Consider the following 20,183-nt stretch of genomic DNA (forward strand, 5'->3'; position numbering starts at 1 on the left):
CTCGAACTCACAGAGATCCACCTGCCTCTGCCTCCCGAGTGCTGGGATTAAAGGCGTGCGCCACCATCACCCGGCCTAAAAATAATTTTTTAAACAAAATTGAGATATAGGTTGGAGAGACATAGGCTCAGAGTCCTTGTTGTCCTTCTAGACGACCTGAGTTTGGTTCCTAGTGCCTACATTGGGAGCTCACAACTGCCTAATGCCAGCTTTAAGGGCACTAATGCCCTGTTCTGGTCTCCGTGGGCACCCATATGCATGTGTGCATGCACATACACATAAAAATAATTTTTTAAATTGGGATGTGAGCTTATCTTAGCACTTAAGAGTGGAATAAAGAACCTGCATTTGCCTGGGTCAGCTACAGAGGTAGGAGGATTTATGACAAATTACTGTCATGAAAACCACTAAACCTTGTGAATTTATTGTCATCCAGCAAATCCTGGCACCGTGAAGATACATGTATTCATTTATGCGCATGGCATAGCACACTCATGACAGTGGCGTGCCTCTGTAGTTACAGGGCCACAACAGGACTGATTTCTTCTAATGGAACCGTTTGATTTAGAAATTGGACACACACTGCTTAAATACCTTTATTATTTTTTTAAAAATTATTTAGACATTGATAGCTCTGCAAAATACTTCTCCCATTGCAAATCTTCTAACCCTTTCCACAGGTCTTCCATAAAGAAACAAAATATTCATACTTTGCGCCCATTCAAATCTAATTTTTAAAAAACATTTAAGATTCAAAATCAAGTATTTTTCCTTCCCAGAACTTGTTAGTAATTTTAAACCACAATGTAACATACTTAATGGCATTCTTTTTAAAAATTAGCTTATCAGTGACTATTTTATGAGGAAAAAAGATCCATTCAAGGCCTTAAAGAGAATATAAATCCCCTGCTTCTGAAAGCAGACGACACTGAGAAACAAACTGGAGTCCGACTTCACACTGCTAACAGAGCCAGCACACGACTGACTTCCTACTTAACGTTAGGAATGGTCTCCTTCCTTTTGGACTGCAGCTGAAATGCTGGACAATCTGCAAAGGGATGGGTGGCTCGAGGATGAAGCAGGGCACGGAGGGCCATAGCTGGCCACAGCAGTGGAGCCTTCTGAGTGGAGGGTGAGACCAGCCAGACTGCTAGTCCCTGCCTGGGGCTGGCTTGCTGGAGTAGACGACAGTAGGAAATCTGCAGTCTGCACTTACTTCTCAGTGTTAGATACAAGTGCCAGTCAAAGATATTGCACACAGTACCAGAGGCATGTAAACCACCAAGATAGCTTGGGAAAGAGTTACAGATGGAGACAAGTGCCCAGAGGTCCTTAAGGAACAGAAAAGGAAAAATCATTGTCCATTAGGTAGGAGTTACTAAGTGAAACACGCTTATTCCTGCCCAATGCTCAGGGGCAGACTTCTAAGCAGCAAGTCTTCAAGAGGGTTTGAAGGTTGCTAAAGGCATCCTTCCTTCATTTTCTAAGTACAACTGGAACACTTCCCTAGCTAAAAGAGAGAAAGGAGCAGGGTGTGGTGGCTCACAACTTTAACTCTAGTACTCCAAGCAGTCAGGTGGATCTCTATGAGTTCAAAGCCAGCCTGGTCTACATAGTGAGTTCCAGGGCAGCCAGAGTTACAATGAGAACCTGACTCCAAAGAGAACAAAAGAAAAAAAAGGGTGTGGGGGGAGGGGCGATGGGGGTGGGAGGCTGTCCCTATGCTACAATCTGGCCTGCCCAGTTTACAAGAGAAACTGTTCACTGATGCACTACTTGAGTTGTACACAAGCCCCAGGTTCAGGCTGACTCCACCTGCTGCTGAATGACACTTGCATGGCACACACAGGGTTGGCTGTCACGGTAGAAGGACAGGCAGAGGAGCTGAGTGCTGCAGGGATAGAGTCAGCATAGTCCTCATCCTCCTTCATTCTCAGTGTTGGCCTTCAGCACAGCTGCAGCGATGGTGTCCCTTGGGTGTAAGCCAGGTTTTTCTCAAGAGAGCCAGTCACTGAATGCTCAGTTGAATTTTGAGGTCTTTTGTTTGGAGATGAAGTCTAGGTTCACCTGAGACTGACCCTAACTCCTGGGCTCAGGCTTTTGCGTAGCTGGCCTATAGATGCATTCCTGCGCCCAGCTTGCTGCTTTTCAAGGGTAAGGAATGATGTGATTCAGTATTAGCAATGGATGGGAATAATTTTTCTACCTAAGTCTTGAGATTTATTTTTATGGTTTCTGATTTTACTGAATGGGTAAGTTGTACTGTTTGTAGTCTTAGGACTACAGATATCACAAGTACCTGCTGGTTCCTTTCCTCACTTCTGCTCTTTTAAGGCTCCCTGATCAGTCAGTATTAGTAACACACAGCACAGAATAAGGATAGTCAACCTGCTACCCCTGATGCCCCTCTACCCAGCCCTGGGAATGGAAGCTAGGTCCTCATATATGACAAGCTAGTGCTCTATCGGCTGCACTCCCGGCCCTAATGCTGTATTTATTTTAAAGCTTTTTCCTCTTGTGTTTGAACCTGTAAACCACCAGAATTCCCCAAAACCCTGACCATATCTGTGAACTACAACTGATGCCAACTTATAAGCTTTTTAAACATTTAGAAAAACCAAACCAAACCAAACCAAAACGTTCCCCTCCCCCACACTTTGGCACATGAGCCTCGAGTTATTTGAGCGCATTTATCTTTCCTGCCCACCCCATCTCAACATTTCAGTCATCCTTTCCGGAGAATGGAGACCCTTCTGCCTCTGGAAAAGGTTGTCATGACACACTGATGTTTTAAGTAGCAAAAGGAGGAGGCACAAATGCTCAACTGGCCCCGGAAACAGTTCTTGTGTTTAGCACTGTAATTTATGCAATGCTGAGAAACTTTTGTACCAGATGACTTGTTTTAAAACTGCTGGTTGATTAAATATACATATAGACATAGATATAAAAATCACTAAGTCAACATTTGCTGTTTTCAATGTGAAAACGATAAAATGTAATTCGGAATAATTGTGCATTTGCCATAGGGTCCTTGTTAAAGGTACCATAAAAATAATAATTTTGTAATAAAAAACTCTTTTATTTTAGTATTGCCCTCAAGTTCAGAAGTTTGGAGCAAATATACTAAGAAAGCGGTTTGGGAATCTACTCCCACCAGGGATCTGGAAGCCTTAAATTTAGTGATCCCCGACAGCAGGCCCAGGAAACCCAACAGCCGTGTGCAAGTCTTGCACTGTTAGCAGTACAGGGCTCAGCAGAGCCCCCAGCCCCACAAAACATCCCAACTGGACTCAAACACTGATGAGGCCCACCAGGGTCCCCTCCTCATCTCATTGGTGGTAGATGCTGGGCTCTGCCTTTCCTTGGGCTACCAAACAAGCAACTGGGGAAGGAGTAGGGCCTGGGTGGGGACCACTGAGCACCAAGGCTGAGGTGACCCAGGAGCTGACCTTCCACTCAGCTGGAGGCAGGCCGAGGACAGATGGCATTTCTGTGATGAAGAAGTTAGCTGTGCAGGAAGGAAGTGCATTTAAGGTTGCTCAGAAACAGACGGTGAACACAATGCCGCGGATAGGAAGGAGGGTAGGAGGTGGACAGCTCCCTCTGCCTGCCTGCAGGTCGGCCATGTGCCTTGGGTCCTTCCTGTAGGTTAGCATTCATGCTTTCTGATGAAGTCTGCTCGTGAAGAAGCAGGAACACACCTTTCCTGGTTCTGGCAGGTACATAATTCCCTTGGCAAAGCTCTTTGTTGCCAAGTTCAGTTTTATTTGGACGCTGTTCTGAACCACTGTCACCGGAACTCATAGATGGGTGCACTGTGTTCAGGAACATGGGTCAGGTTGAGGGACTGATACCTGCAATAGGGGAGAGACAGGAGAGAAGCGTTTTCTTGGGTATCCTGAACAGAGAAGGCTGGAGAACTCCAGCCAGAGCCCCTGACAATTATACTCAGACTGAGGTGCTAAACCATTTTCAGTTATGTATATAAATGTAGGATCTCACCGAGCGGTGGTAGCGCATGCCTTTAATCGCAGCACTCAGGAGGCAGAGGCAGGAGGATCTCTGTTTTAGGCCATCCTGGCCTACAAAGAGTTTTAGGCTATTTATACAGAGAAACCTTGTTTCAACCACCCCCCCCCGGGAAAAAAAAGTGTAAGGTCTCACTATGTAGCTCTAGTTGGCCCGGAACTCCCCATGTAGATCAGGCTGACTCACAGTGATTCATCTGCTTCTGCCTCATGAGTGCTGGGATTAAATACATTAAACATATCTCATCTTGTTATATTTTTGTTTTCTTTTTATTGTGTGTGTGTGTGTATACATCATGTGTGTGCCTGGTGCCTGTAGAGAATAGAAGATGGCATAAGATCCCTTGGAACCAGAATTAAAGATGGTTATGATCCACCATGCAGTGCTGGGAATTGAACCAAAGTCATCTGGAAGAGCAACTGTTGGGCCATCTCTCTAGGCCCCCATTTTGTTGTATTTTTAAAATGAGGTCTCACCATTCAACCCAGCAATCCACCTGCCTCTGCCTCCAAGTAGTTGGGAATGCAGGTGCACACCACCATGTCTGCTGTGTTAACTCACCTTACACAGTTGAGCTGTGTTGTGCAGGTGCACACCACCATGTCTGCTGTGTTAACTCACCTTACACAGTTGAGCTGCACCTATCTAGTTTGTTCCCTCTGTTCCTTTTGTGCTGTTCCACCAGCACCATGCAAAAGAACTGTTTTTAGGTAATCTGCTCTAATGATGAAACAACTGTAACACAGCTCACAGGCATGGTGACACAAGCCTCTCATCCCAGCGTGAGAGCGCGAAAGCAGGTAGATCTCTATGAGCTCCATCCCAGCCAGGGACACAGAGTGAGAGCCTATCTGAGTCAGGCCTGGAGGTGCAGGTCTGTAATCCTAGCTACCATGGAGCCTGAGGCAGGAGAATCACAAGCTCCTGGTCACCTCAATTCATGACCACCACAGTAAACTATGTCTACAAACACACAAACAAACAACAAATGTAGCTCAGGCCCTAGGATCACAAAACAGAAGACAAAATCTAAATAACAAGAACCAGGACCCCAATAAGCCCTAAGGAGAGATGGAGCTCACCACTTCTCTCTGACTTGTAATTCTGTATTTGTGTTTAAAGAATACCAATATGTGATGTCATAAGACATACTTCATGCATAGCAACTAATATTCTAATTCTCATAGCACCCAAAGAGACACTGGAGAGAAGAACCTCACAGCTCACCATGAGTATCTCCCCACTCCCTATTGCTTCTCACGTTCTGAACCGTGGCTATAAGGTGGGATTGCCACAGGACCTGGAGGTGTCTGTTTTTCCCATCAGTAGGAATCTCAGAGGATCAGGAAAGAGGTGGACAGTCCCCATGTAGGGACAACTCCTGGGTCCATTTTAATTAATGTCTGAAGCTTAGCTCTCCCTTACTTGTTTCACATAACAGCAAAGAACAGTAAGAGGACAGCTTATCTTTAGCATATCTTTTAAAATATGGGCTGAGGATGTAGCTTAGTAGTGGAGAGTTGGCCTAGCATGCATGGGGCCCAGGGTTACACCCAAGCACTAGAAGAAAGGAGAAAAGAAAATCAAGCAAGGACTATGAGGCCGGTGAGATGGCTCTGTGGTAATGGTGCTTCCAAGTAGGCCTCAACAGCTGAGTGTGAACCCACATAGAGGTGAGAAGAGAGAACCAAGTCCACAAAGCTATCCTCTGCCCTCCACGTGAGCACCACGATACATGTACCCACATAAACATCATACACATACACATCATGTGCACACACACACACAAATAAAAAAAATTTTTTTCAGAAAGGCTGACAAGGACTGGAAAGATGGTCCAGCGGCATTGGGTTTGGTTCCCAGTACCCACAAGACAGCTCACAACCAATGCTCTTTTCTTGCTTCCATGGACACCAGACATGCAAGTGATGTACAGATACACATGCAGGCAAAACATTAGGCACACAAAATAAAAAATTTTAATGAAAAAAAGGAACAAGATGGCTCACTGTATGAACCTGGTGCCAAGACTCAAATCTGAGTTTGGAAGCCATGTGACGGAAGGAAGGAAAAAGCCATCACCTTATTTGTGGCATACATGCTACCGCACAATGCGTACACCTACCACTCCAGACCACACAGATGAATAAATAAATGAGGTGCTGGAAAGATGGCTCAGTGGTTCCAAACATATACTGCTGTTCCAGAGAACCTAAGTTCTACTTCCAGCATCCACGCTGGGCTGCTGTCAACAGCCTCTAAGTCTGGTTCTAGGGGATCCAACCTTTTGGCCTTTTGCAGGGCATCTTCACTCATATTCAAAGATGCACAAACAACAAAAATAAAACAAATCTTTAAAGAAATGACACACACCCCAAAGGACTATGTGCTAGTTCTCAGGAATATGCAGCATTGCATGACAATGCTGACATGCGCTGGGGAACAATGTGAGCAAACTGAAGTGCTCAAGTCTTGCTGGTAGAATGTCAAATAGCACCGCCTCTGTAGGAAGTTGGCAGTTCCTTAGAATGGTAAACAGAGACTTAGCATCTAATCAGCACTTTTACTTGTATGTATATGCCCAAAGTAGAAGAAAACAGGAACTCAGAAACTCACACACCTACATTCATAGCAGTATGACTTTGATCAGCCAAAGATGAAAGCAACCCAAGAGTCCCTTCACTGACAGAAGGATGGACATTTGTTTAAATGATGCACAGATACGCAACATAGAATTTAGTAATAAATAAAAGTTCTAGCCTAATAATAGTGGTTGTGCTGGATGGTTTTATGTCAACTTGGCACAAACTAGACTCATCTGAGAGGAAGGAACCTCAACTGAAAAAAGGTCTCTATGTGATCTGGCTGAAGGCAAGCCTGTCGGGTGCTTTCCTCATTAGGGATTAATGTGGGAGGGCCTAGTCCATTGTATGTGGTGCCATACCTGGACTAATGGTTCTGGGTTCTATAAAAAAGCAGGCTGAGCAAGCCAGTAAGGTATACTCTTCTATGGCCTCTATATCAGTTCCTGCCTGCAGGTTCCTGCCCAGACTGCCTCTTAAGATGAACTGTGATGTGGAAGCATAAGTGAAACAAACCCTTTCCTGCCAAAACTGCTTTTGGTTATAGTCATCACAGCAACAGAAACCCCCATTAAGATGTGATGCATACTTCTAACTCGTTACCTAGGAGGTAGATTCTAGGTGTAAGCTAGCGAAACCCTGTCTCAGCCAAAGAAACCTTCCTATGCATGCACTGATAGGAGTGCCTCCTCAAAGCATGTTGCTAAGTGAGATGCCAGATACAAAGGTCAGACATTACAGGATTATGAAAAGTTTTAAAAATTCACCCAAACAGAATTACTGAAAGCCACCAACAAAGAATTTGAATTGATCTAGGCTAGGGTTACTCAGCAAGGAATTGTGTTCCTTTTATTTATTTATTTTTTGGTTTTTTGAGACAGGTTTTCTCTGTAGCTTTGCAGCCTGTTCTGGAACTAGCTCTTTAGACCAGGCTGGTCTCAAACTCACAGAGATCCTCCTGCCTCTGCCTCCGCCTCCCAAGTGCTGGGATTAAAGGTATGCGCCACCACTGCCCGGCTTCCATTTTATTTTTTAATCTTTTTTGTTTTATGAGACAGGATTTCTCTATATAACAGTACTGGAACTCACTCTGTAGATCAGGCTGTCCTCAAACTCACAGAAATTTGCCTGCCTCTGCTTCCCAAGTGCAAAGACATGTGCTACTATCGCCCATTTTATTTTATTTAACTTTTTATTATTGATGTGTGTGAGCCTGTGTGAATTTATGTGTACTACATAAGTGCAGGTACTTGGAAGAAAAGGGTTATTAGGTCACCTGGAGCTAGAGTTACAGGCAGTTGCAAGCTGTCATGTGAGAGCTGGGATCTAAACCTGGGTCCCTGGGAAGAGCATGAAGTACTCTTAACTGTGAGCCATCTCTCCAGCCCACAGTGTTCCACTGTCAGAGAAGAAATAATGTGCTTCCTGGTATGGCTAACCCTCACAGTACAGCAAGAGAGCATGAGAGCACCCTAAAAGATGGCAAAAGTTAGCACTTGAGGTGGCCCTTCTGATCACAGCACTGGAGGGACATAAGGCAGGGAGGTGAATTTTCATGGCCTCTCGCTCGTCAGACCAAGATCAAGTGCATAATAGGCAGTGCCAGCTGGTAATTGCGAAGGTCACACTGTCTATAAGAGATGACATTAGAATTACTGCTAAATTTGTGAGGAATAAATATAAAACAATCAGGATTATTTTAAGTGCAAGACTGCCTACAAGTATAGACTGGGTGCTGCTTAGTGTTAGAACACTTACCTAGCATGTAAAAGGTCCTAGGTTCCAACATAAGATTACGTCTCTAGAGTCTGTCTGTCTGTCTGTCTGTCTCTCGAATATACACACATTTAGAAATAAGACTAGAGAGAGATGGCTTAGCAGTTAAGAGAACTTGTCGGTCTTACAGAAGATTCAGGTTTGGTTCTCAGCACCCGCAGTGACTCACAACCATCCCTAACTCCAGTTCCTGAGGATCCGATGCCCTCTTCTGACCTCTGTAGGCACCAGGTACACATGTGGCATACATATATGTATGCAGATAATACATTCATACACATTAAATAAAAAGTTTAACTTTTTAACAGTATTTAGAAATGTTATTATTAATTTTTTTTTTTTTTACACAATATCCACTTTCATTTCACTACTTCACTCAATAGGTCAGAAAGAATCTCTGTTTTGTGTGAGATCATCTTAATGGCCTCGATACAAAGAGTACACAGAATATGGAATTTGGACAGAGGGAGAGAGAGAATCTCTTTTAGATGCTATGGCTGGAGTTGAGGGCAACTTTTGCTGCATCGCCAGCCTTGGGGTCCTTACCATTCTGAACTCCGATGGTAGTAGTAGCCCTCTATGGAGGCTGCTGACTTCTGAAAGCAGATGTAATAGAAGCCAGCAAAGGAAGCACCGCTGATGTCTTTGATTGTGTGGTCCGGGACAAGGAACTGCTCCTGCACACAGATATGGGAGCAGTCAATACCTTCCCTTTCAGTACGACAGCAGAGGATAAGGACTGCTAGAATAAAGGTCTCTGCCTGGTTTTGGGGTGGTGCTCATATGTTACTACAGTGTCCTACCTACCTCACTGTACCCACAGGATCAGCCACTCAGAGGAGGGATCATCACTGGAGATCAACACAGACCAATTAAAACTACTTTTCTGCCTACTTGTCTGCCTACCTACCTCTTGGAGACCACTTGACAGAATAATCTGGAAATACATTTCAGTCTGGTTTCCAGGATCTGGACTGGGTTCTGATTGCCTCTAATAATGAGTCACATCTATTGCAGTCTGTGCTCATTCTGAGGTGAGAGTCTCTGCGACACCTCACCAAAGCTCTGCCCTGGTCAAAGTCACAAGAACAGCACCATCTGTGCCAGATACAGCACAAAGACAGGCAATCTACCATCTGTGAAAGGCTCATATTCCCTGGGAGATGGGGTCTCAGGTAAACCAAAATTCAACAGGAGTGACTCTAAGAGAAATTGTTTGGAAACAACTCTAACAAACTGTTTTAATTTACTTTCCAGTGCTAGGATGAAACCCAGGACTTTGAGTACACTAGACAAATGTTCTAGCACAAACTATACTCCCAAGCCTTTTCCAGCTTTTTTTCTGCCTTACTCAACCTTCAAAGTTCATTTTAAAGTTTAATTTAGGACTGAAGTCTAGCTCAGTGGGAGAACACTTGCCTAGTATCTGCAAAGTCTGCTGAGGGAAAAAATTAATCTAAACATTAATCCTAGTGCTTTAAAGGGTTAATTGGCGTGTTTCCAGCACTACAGCAGGCTGGGGAGGGAGGCTTAGTATGTGCTAGTGTGGGCAGAGAGATAAGCTCAGTATGTGCTGGATAGCAGAGTAGGCTGGATGGATCAACAGACACTGGGTGGCAGAAGGGGCTAGAAAGGGAAGTTCACTGTGTGCTTGCCTGTGATTGTCTGGTGAGGAAATGCTATCCCACTTTCCAATGGATCAGCCACACAAAGCACAGACAACAAGCAACTTTAGATGTCTGGTCTTTATGAAATCTGTGTCCTACTCAAGTAGCTTTCTTTATTTTATATGCATTGGTGTTTTGCCTGCCTGTGTGCCTGTGTGAGGGTGTCGGATCCCCTGAAACTACAGTTGCAGACAGCTGTGAACTGCCATATGGGTGCTGAGAATTGAACTCTCCTAGGCCTCTGGAAGGGCAGCTACTGCTTTTAACTGCTGATCCATCTCTCCAGCCCCCTCAAGTAGCTTTCTTTCTCCTCACAGACCAGGTAATGGGGACTTGAGGTAGTTGGGTGTTCCCAAAGTTCTTTCAAAACTTGTTTCATGCTTTGCATTCCTGTGGCTGTAGACAGCATACTGCCCTAGCAGAGAAGCATAGGACTCTCAAACAAAAGCCAATCCACTGAAGGACTAGAGGGAGCCAAGGGCCAGGGAGGGAAGAACTTGTGTTTCATTCCTGGCTTCTCATTTCCTGAGCACTGGGTAGAGGATGTGGCTGGAGAGCGAGTCACTCTGATGGCATTTAGCTCGTGGTAGGGTAGGATGCAGTGATGACTGAGTCCGAGGAAAGCTGCCCTGACTCCCCAGAACACGGGCTGACTCATCCTGGAGTTTCACAGGATTCTTGTGTAGAATGACAGGAAGAGGACACTGGGTCAGGGGTGCCTACTGGAACGAATATACCCACTGCCCACTAAACAGCACAACCAGCTTACTCAGGTGTGCTCTGCAGCCACCACAGCACTGCTGTCTATAAGGGTGTAGAGACCTTGCCATGAAGACACATGTGATAAGGGAAGGCATAATCTGCAAGAGGAGTATGTGTGGGTGTTCTAGGACCTGGCATGTGGGAGTTTGGGGAGATGGCCTGGGCAGAACCTTACCTTCCACCTCATGAAGACATAATCCCCGTTTTTCAGTTCTTCATAATCAAAGTCATCTGAATTAAATGATTTTGCATACTGATAAAAAGCCAGAAACTTGCCCTAAAAACAAAACAAAAGAGTCTCAGTGACCCATTAACATGAGGAAAGGTGGGTGCCTGAGGACACGACACCTGAAAAGGACAAGTAAGTGGACAAGGCACTACTAGATTGTGTGCCCAGTGAGCACAGCAAGAAGGAAAAGTCAAAGGTGGGAATGGGCACAGTTCTAGAACACCCTACTATCAGATGGATTAGTGAGATCTCAGCAAAGCAATAGAGTAGCGCTGGGCATGGCTACCTTAATCCCCAAACTCAGGAAGCAGGGAGATATCTGTGAATTTGAGGCCTGCCTGGTCTACATAGTGAGTTCCAGGACAGCCAGGACTACATAATAAGACTGTCTCAAAAACAAAAAGAAAATACAGAAGGGCAAGGAGAGTCATGGTGAGTCCCAGCACTAAGGAGGTTGGAGAATCAAGAATTCCAGGTTATTTTCAGCTACCCACGGAGGTTAAAGCCCATCTAGACTACATAGGATTATGCTAAAAACAAAAATAGTGCTGGACATGGTGGAGTGCACTTTTAATCCCAGGACTGGGGAGGCAGTCTATAGGTTCTCTGAGTTTGAGGTCAGCTTGATCTACATAGCAAGTTCCAGACCAGTCAGGGCTGAATACAGAGATCATATCTCACCCAAACAAAAGACAAACTCACAAACAAGGCCTGAGGAGATGGCTCAGTTAGTAAAGGCCAAGGATGGTGGTGTGCACCTAGAATGCTAGAGCTGCTCGCAGCTTAGTGAGACTCTGCCTCCAAACTGTGCAGAACTACAGAGGAAGACATCTGGTGTTGACTTCTGGCGGTGTGTGCATGCACACCTTCCAACACATGTAAGCAGACACTGGCTTGTTTTTTTTTAGTTTTAGTGCGTACATCATAAAAAATAAGCTGAAAAACAAAGATTAGGACTGGAGAGTTTGCTCAGTAGTTAAGGACTCTTGTTGCTGGTTCCCAGCACTCACACACATACAGGTAGGCAAAATACTCATACAGATAAAGTAATAAATCTAAAAACAAAACAAAAACAAAAAACAAAGAGTCAGTCTGAGCCACATCAGAGGAGTGGGTATAGGAAAGCCAGTGCTTGTGTTATAACATCAGGTTTGTGCCAGCTACTCAGGTAGCAAATGAAAAGGGGCAATATATGTATATGCCATCATCTCTTGGTACCTGCAGAGGATGGATTCCAGAATCTTGTACAGATACCAAAATCTCCAGACACTGAAGCCCTCAGATAACATACCTTGATCTGTATGTGGCCTATATACATTATCCTTCTATACACTTTCAATTGTCTCTAGGAAGCTGGGATGCAGTGGGGATGCTTGTAGAGAGTTGTACTGTACTGTGCTGAGAAAAAGTGAAAATAAAACAGCATGTGTGTGCTGAGTAGAGACACACTTTTTTCTTTAGTTTTTTGAGGCAGGGTCTCTCTGTGTAGCCCTGGCTGTCCTGGAACTCACTCTGTAGCCCAGGCTGGCCTCCACTCACAGAGATCTCCAACTGCTTCTGCCGCCCAAGTACTGGGATTAAAGGTATGTGCCGACACCAATTGGATTTTTTTTTTCTTTTTTAAAGTATAGCCCTGTCTGGTCTGGAATTCACTACATAAACCAGGCTAGCCTCAAACTCACATTAGTCTGCCTGCTTCTGCCTCCAGAGTGTTGAAATTAAAGGTATATACCACCATGCCTGGCAATATATTTTTTTAAAGTTTTATTTTATGTGCATGGGTGTTTTACTCACATATATATATAGGTATGTACACCATGTGTGTGCCAAGGAGGTCAGAAGAGGGTAGGCAGGCCCTAGAACTGGAGTTACAGACAGTCGCAAGCTGTCACATGAGTGCTGGAAACAAAATCTGAATCTTTTGGAAGAATAGTATGTGCCCTTAACTACTAAGCCATCTCCTCAGTTTGAGGCAGAGTATTTCTTACTAACATTTTCTTTTTCTTTTTTTGGTTTTTCGAGACAGGGTTTCTCTGTAGCTTTGGTGCCTGTCCTGGAACTAGCTCTTGTAGACCAGGCTGGCTTTGAACTCCCAGAGATTCACCTGCCTTTGCCTCCCAAGTGCTGGGATTAAAGGCATGCACCACCACTGCCCGGCTTACTAACATTTTCTTGTACTATGCAGGCGAATTAATGAGTTACTGCTCACGAACAGTTTCAACCTATAGTCATTTGAATACACAAAGTGCAAACTCATGGATACAAAAGGACCCAAAAGAGGGCCAAGACAGAGTACCTGTCTTAGTGCTATTCATTGCTATTACAGATTTTTTCTTTCTAGCTTGTTTTTTCAAAGCACTACAATATAGCTTGATATGCTAAGTCATAAATGTTGTCATGAAGAGGTGAAACATATGGAAGCCTGACCGCGACGCCAGCTGTAAGTGTTGCTAACAGGTAAATCTGGGAGGCAACAGTAGGTCTGACCCTGGACTGCAGCAGGGAAGTGGTACCACAGGCAGTTTACGCACACTGTGAACTCAAGGTAAACAAAGCAAGACAGTATCTCAAAAACAAAACCAGCTGGGCATGGTGACATACACCAGTTATTGCAGCTCTTGGGAGGCTGAGTAAGAGGATCACCTAGATTTGCAAGCCAGTCTGGGTTACAGAGGAAGATACTACCTCAAAACAAACAAACACCCCTCTCCACAATAGTTGACTAGGCCAAAGGCTAGCGTGATAGGATGAAAAGCAAATTTCTGAAGATATAAGATGGGTAAAGACCCAAACATAAACCAGGGAAAAGACCCCAGGGCAGTGGCTCTAAGCTGTTCTGACATGCTCATCATTGGGAATAGCACACATGACTGCTAAGGACAGGGAATTTCTCAAGAGTGTCTGAATGGTATGTAGGTTAGGTCTATTAGGATGAACAGAAAGAAGCAATGCACTCTGCCCTTGCTGGGCTCATGAACAACATCCCCATTACAGGCCATTCAGAACATGAGAGGCAACTGTTACCCATTTCATGGGGTTTCACCATACAGAGGTGACTGAAAGGAACAGTAGATAAAAGATGACAGAACAGGGACACTGCCCAGGTTCTAACAGTCACACAGAGCAGTGCACAGACCTGAAGGACTGTTCTCATCACCTGGTATTTATGAGAAGGGTTGGCAGACCTGGGGCAACTGTGGCTTGGGTTCTAATTAACTCCTGCTGGGCCCCAGGGCCCCAGGTCTAGGCCTGCCACTCTCTGGATGTCTTCTGCTGCCCAGGGCAGAGCACAGCCTTACTCACCCAGTGTTTCCGATCGACATCTTCATCTGCATCCCACTTGCGAGTTAAGAAAGGGTGTTTTTTGCTTATTATTTCTCCTTCAAAGAAGGTTGTAAGGGTCGGATATTCCTACAGCAAAAGCAAATATCCAAGTAAGACATTAAATGTGGATTTCTGGTTGTTTTTGTTTGTAGTATGCGGGGATCTAAACCCAGGGGTCCCTGCACTCCCACTAAGCTACACACCCAGACCCTGAATGAGCATATACTTTGGTCCTACTGATGGGACCTAAGACCTCAGGCCACCCGACATGTGCTCTCTTGTCTCCTGCCTACTTCACCTTTCAGAGATAACCAATCCTACTATAACTTCTTTCTTTCTTTTCTTTCTTTCTTCTCTCTCTCTCTCTCTCTCTCTCTCTCTCTCTCTCTCTCTCTCTCTCTCTTTCTTTCTTGAGACAGGGTTTCTTTGTGCTGGAACTCAATCTGTAGATCAGGCTGGCCTCGAACTCAGAGATCCACCTGCCTCCTGAGTGCTGGGATTAGCCACCACAGCCTGGCTCCCATTCCATTTCTTAACAGTGAGATTTAAAATACACAAATCTAACATCCTTCAAAACCTCAAACTCCTACACTAACAGTAATGAGCTGGGTTTCTAATACAGATATGTATGTACACAACCTGAAGAATTAAGATGGGAGAGTTTCCTAAATGGAAATCTAATCCATGTTAAAAAACTACACTAATCCATCTTTGGGAAGGACTATATAAGCCAGAAAGTCCAAAAGATATTTTGCTTAAAAGGGAATGATTCTTCCTCGTTTGTATAGTGGTGAGTATCCCCGCCTGTCACGTGGGAGACCGGGGTTCGATTCCCCGATGGGGAGCCAAAAAAAAAAAAAAAGAAAAAGAAAAAGAAAAAAAAAGGAATGATTCTATGCTGAGTTCTTAAACACTTTAGGCAGCATGTGAAGGTAACTATAATACACTCCCCCAAATACAGTAAATGACAATGAATTGGATCCATCATAGTCAGAAGTTACCAAAAAGAATCATTATTTCTTGGGGAAGGCACAGAAATCCTGAACACTTGAATATATAGTGAAATTTAGGATAATTTAGAAATACACGCTGGGCGATGGTGGCGCACACCTTTAATCCCAGCACTCGGGAGGCAGAGGCAGGTGGATCTTTGTGAGTTCGAGGACAGCCTGGTCTACAAGAGCTAGTTCCAGCACAGGCTCCAAAGCTACAGAGAAACCTTGTCTCGAAAAGCAAAACAAAACAAAAACATCATCAACAACAACAACAACAAAAAAAACAATAAACACACACACACACAGACACACACACTCACAAACCAGAAACACACCACCAGAAGGAAGGTTATTTGAAAGAGGAGTCAGCACCTTTAATCCCAGCACTCGGGAGGCAGAGGCAGGTGGATCTCTGTGAGTTTGAGACCAGCCTGGTCTACAGAGCTAGTTCCAGGACATCCAGGACTGTTAGACAGAGAAACCCTGTCTAGAAAAACCAAAAAGAAGAGAAAGAGGAGACAGGGAGGGAGAACAAACAGGTGCAGGTCAACTAGTATGTCAATTATGAGTAAACAGGCTGGAAAGATGGCTCAGAGGTTAAGAGCACTGGCTGCTTTTCCAAAGGTCCTGAGTTTAATTCCCAGCAACCACATGGTAGCTCACAACTCTCTACAGTGGGGTCTGATGCCCTCTTCTGGCATGCAAGCATACATGCAGACAGAACACTGACTGATACATTAAAAAGAAAAGAAAAAAAAAAAAAGAGTAGCCTGGTCGTGGTCGTGCACACCTTTAATCCCAGCATTCTAGAGGCAGAGGCAGAAGGATCTCTGAGTTCGAGGCCGGCCTGGTCTACAAAGAAAGTTCAGAACAGGCTCCAAAACCATACACTGAAACATGTCTTGAACATCCACTGCCCCCCTTAAAAAAAAAAGAGTGAACCGACACTTTTGCTCTTATATTAGTCTTAGGAATTTGGCTAGTGTGGTCTGCATTTCTGCTTTCAACCTCAGCCTGACCTTCCAAATCCAACTAAGGGTCAGAACAAGGCTTTACCACCATCTCCCGTTCAAAGCTGGGCTCCCAGATACCCTCCATACTGTTGGGATTTTGGGGAACAGTCCCTCTCCCTGCTGATGGCTATCTCAGAAATGCAAAGATAGCACAATTTATATCTATTTTTTACAAATTTGATGCTTCAGTTCAAAAAGTGCCCAAACAGTAAAGCTGTACTGTGTTAGTGAATGTGTAGCAAATAACCTCAAATTTAACTTTTAACACTTCACAATGCATACACAAAAAGTCAACGATTAACTAAACAAACCACTTAGGTAGTTTAATCCAAATAAACTATATAGTTGACATTTTATTGTTTTATTTTTTTTTGTTTTTCGAGACAGGGTTTCTCTGTGGTTTTGGAGCCTCTCCTGGAACTAGCTCTTGTAGACCAGGCTGGTCTCAAACTTACAGAGATCCGCCTGCCTCTGCCTCCCAAGTGCTGGGATTAAAGGCATGCACCACCACCGCCCGGCTTATTATTTTATTTTTGAAACAGCGTCTTTCTGTGTAGCCTGGCTGTCCTAGAACTTGCAATGGAGATCAGGCTGGCCTGGAACTCAAGAGATTCACCTCCCTCTGCCTCCCAGATACATTTGATACTTTAACAATTATGAGAAAGCATAAGAACAATAAATACAGAAACAAAACTCTATCAGCTTGTTACAGTTCTCTGCACCAGTCTAATTATGGTTACAACATACTAGGACCATAATTTGATAAGGTATCAGTTGCACAACTCTGTGACTATACCAAAAACTCATCATGAATTAAACGCTTTTTCCAGGTGTGCTGCTGCACACCTGTTACCCTAATGCTCAGGAGTCTAAGGCAGAAGGATCATGAGTTAGAGGCTAGTCTGAGCTATAATAATGAGATCTAAATACAATAGGGCTATGGTGTAATGTCTGCTTCAAATACCCGAGAAATCTGCATTTTAAAAGGATGAAATGTGAGCCAGGTGTAGTGGTAGCGCAGTGGCAAGCGCCTTTAATCCCAGCACACAGGAGGCAGAGGCAGGTGGATCTTTATGCGTTCAAGGCCAATCTGATCTACTTAAGTGAGTTCCAGGACAGCCAGACCTGCATAGTGAGACCTGTCAAAATAAAACAAAGAGATGAAATACATGGTGTGTTAAGTCTGTTTATAAAGCTATAATGTGGTACTAGAGAATACAAAGCATCCCGTGGCCTACTGAGGCCTTAAGCACCATATGCTACCTTTTACTAAATGCCCCACACAAGAATGGCACACCTCCGTGCTGTACCTGGACGGACTACTTTGGAAGGACATGGGCCCAGTAAGGCCTCTCTGCCTACAGATCTGAGATGTGCCAGGAAAGATGAATCCTTGTGAGCTGGCCCAAGTGCAAGGTCATGCTGACACCCTCCCTTAGGGAAGAGCTTCCCTTACTAGGGAAACTTGCTCCGGGAAGAGCTCTTAGCTGTCAGCGCTTCTGTGTACCGTTCCCAGATTTATGAGCTACTTCAATTTCTTAGCAGTTTCCTACAATCCAACTGATTGGCTTTTAGGGTCTTTGTTAAAATATCCCACAATCTTACATATTTTGTTAATTTTTTATGTTAAAGAGATATGCTCTGCACTCCATGAACCAAGGCACTGGCTACCTTATTAACTGAGCACATCCTGTTTCAGCACATATTTTCTCCTAGGACAAGTCAAGAGTTTTTTAGGGGGGGAGGGCGAGGAGCTTTGTTTTGCTATCATTTCTGTCCTTCTCTGATTGGATATGTTTCTAGAGATGGGGAAGATACCTTCTGTTTGAATAATAAACTTCCCAGGGACTCCTCATCCCAGCTTCTAGCACAGACAAGCAGAAGACAAGGCTCTGTGGGACAGACACCACAGCAGCACTCCATCCACATCTGGGCTGCAATGCTATCTACAACTTACTTTAACATGTCCCCACTTGGATGAGTTATCTGACAGAGCAGAGCAGTAGCTTTTTACTCTCCTTTAAGCCAAAGCTGAAAGGAAGAGACTTGAGAAATTAAAGGTCACAAATTCAGAAAAGGGCTGAGTGAAGTTTGCAGGCTCTGTTCAGTCCTGTCCCATCCTGCTGGTCAATCAGAACTATATGAAGCAATAAAAGCCATGAGCAATGCAGTTATGCCTACACTTCTGGCAGGGAACTAACTCAGTGGCCAGTTAGGCATCCTTCTTCTTCCCATTTAGCCACGAATGGAAAAGATCTATCTTCTAAATCTCAGGAGTCTAGAAGACAGAAAGAATGCTCTACTTTTACTCACCAGGCTGAAAACTAGATTCATTCTTGTTTTTCACTGTTCCAATGAACCACCAGATCCATCCATCCATCCATCCATCCATCCATCCATCCATCCATCCATCCATCCATCCAGTTTTCTGAAATAGGGTTTCTCCATGCAACCCTGGCTGTCCTAGAACTCATTCTGTAGACTAGACTGGTCTCAAATAGAGAGAGATCTGTCTGTCTCTCCCTCCCAGTGTTGGGATTAAAGGTACGCGCCACCACAACTGGTTGAACCACAGGACTTCAATAACTTCAAAAACTTTACTTTTGGCCGGGCGGTGGTGGCGCATGCCTTTAATCCCAGCACTGGGGAGGCAGAGGCAGGTGGATCTCTGTGAGTTCGAGACCAGCCTGGTCTACAAGAGCTAGTTCCAGGACAGGCTCCAAAACCACAGAGAAACCCTGTCTCGAAAAACCAAAAAAACAACAACAACAAAAAAAAAAAACAACAAAAAACTTTACTTTTGTATAATTAATTGATGACAACCTCAAAGACTGTTAGAGTTATGATCAGGGTGGATTCTGTATTATTTATTATTTTTCTTTATGCACATGCATGCGCACATATGCCACACATGTGCAATTGTCTATGGGGTCCAGAAAAGGGTGTTGAGAGTCCCTGGAGCTGGAGATAGCAGTGTGTGAGGATCTGATGTGGGTCCTGGGAGGCATGCCTCGTTATCTGCAAGAGCAGTAAATACTCTTAACTACTGAACTATCACTCTGGCTCTCTTTCCTTATTTTTCCAAGACTTCTGTGTTTGCGAGTGTGTACACACATTTATACAGGTCTGTGTGTTTATAGGCTAAAAGAGGGTATCAGCCATCCTCTTCTACCACTTTCTACATAGTCCTTTGAGGCAAAATCTCTTCCTGAACCTGGAGTTGATGTTTTCTTGGCTAGGCTGGAAACGAGCAAGCTCCAGTGATGACTGGGTCTCTGCCCAAGTTAGAGATGGGTTTATAAAAGTACACTGAAGTACTGGGGAGATGACTCAGTGGTTAAGTAACTCAGACTGCTCTTCCAGAGGTCCTAAGTTCAATTCCCTCCACCCACAGGGTGGCTCACAATCATCTATAATTGTGTCTATAACTGTAATTCTATGGGACCTGATACCTGTACATGGTGTGCAGATGTACATGTAGACAAAACACCCATATATGTAAAATAAATACACCTTTAAAAAAGTGCCCTGGATACAGCTTATTATATGGGTGTTGTGATCTGAAATCTGGTCAGCAAGCACTTATGGCTGCTGAGCCATCTCTCCAGTCCATATAAGTCTTCTTAAAAAGGATTAAGACTGCTAGGCATGGTAGCGCATAGCTGTAATCTTAGCACTCCAGGGGCTGAGACAGTGTAACTCAAATTTGAGGCCAACTTGGGCTATTCTGTCTCAAAAAACAATCATAAAAAATGACTAATCAAGCTAGATAGTGGTGCACACTTTTATCTTTTTTTTTTTTTTTT

General features: G+C 44.2%; 1 protein-coding gene and 1 non-coding gene across 2 annotated transcripts in view; one reads left to right on the top strand and one right to left on the bottom strand.

The window, feature by feature from the left end:
• Positions 1-571: 571 nt before the first annotated feature.
• Gid4 (GID complex subunit 4 homolog) overlaps positions 572-20,183 on the bottom strand; it is a 28,275-nt gene continuing 8,663 nt past the window's right edge. Inside the window, exons 3-6 of the mRNA XM_005349944.2 lie at positions 14,349-14,456; positions 10,992-11,093; positions 8,934-9,064; positions 572-3,854 (exon numbers count right to left, since the gene is read on the bottom strand). Of these exons, the coding sequence (XP_005350001.1) occupies positions 3,791-3,854; positions 8,934-9,064; positions 10,992-11,093; positions 14,349-14,456 (405 nt within the window). The 3' untranslated portion in view covers positions 572-3,790. The remainder of the gene's footprint in view (positions 3,855-8,933; positions 9,065-10,991; positions 11,094-14,348; positions 14,457-20,183) is intronic.
• Positions 15,143-15,214, top strand: Trnad-guc. Its single transcript has one exon. It is a non-coding gene; the product is annotated as a tRNA-Asp (tRNA).

The sequence above is a fragment of the Microtus ochrogaster genome, chromosome 7 (assembly GCF_000317375.1).
Source record: "Microtus ochrogaster isolate Prairie Vole_2 chromosome 7, MicOch1.0, whole genome shotgun sequence".
Lineage (NCBI taxonomy): Eukaryota > Metazoa > Chordata > Mammalia > Rodentia > Cricetidae > Microtus > Microtus ochrogaster.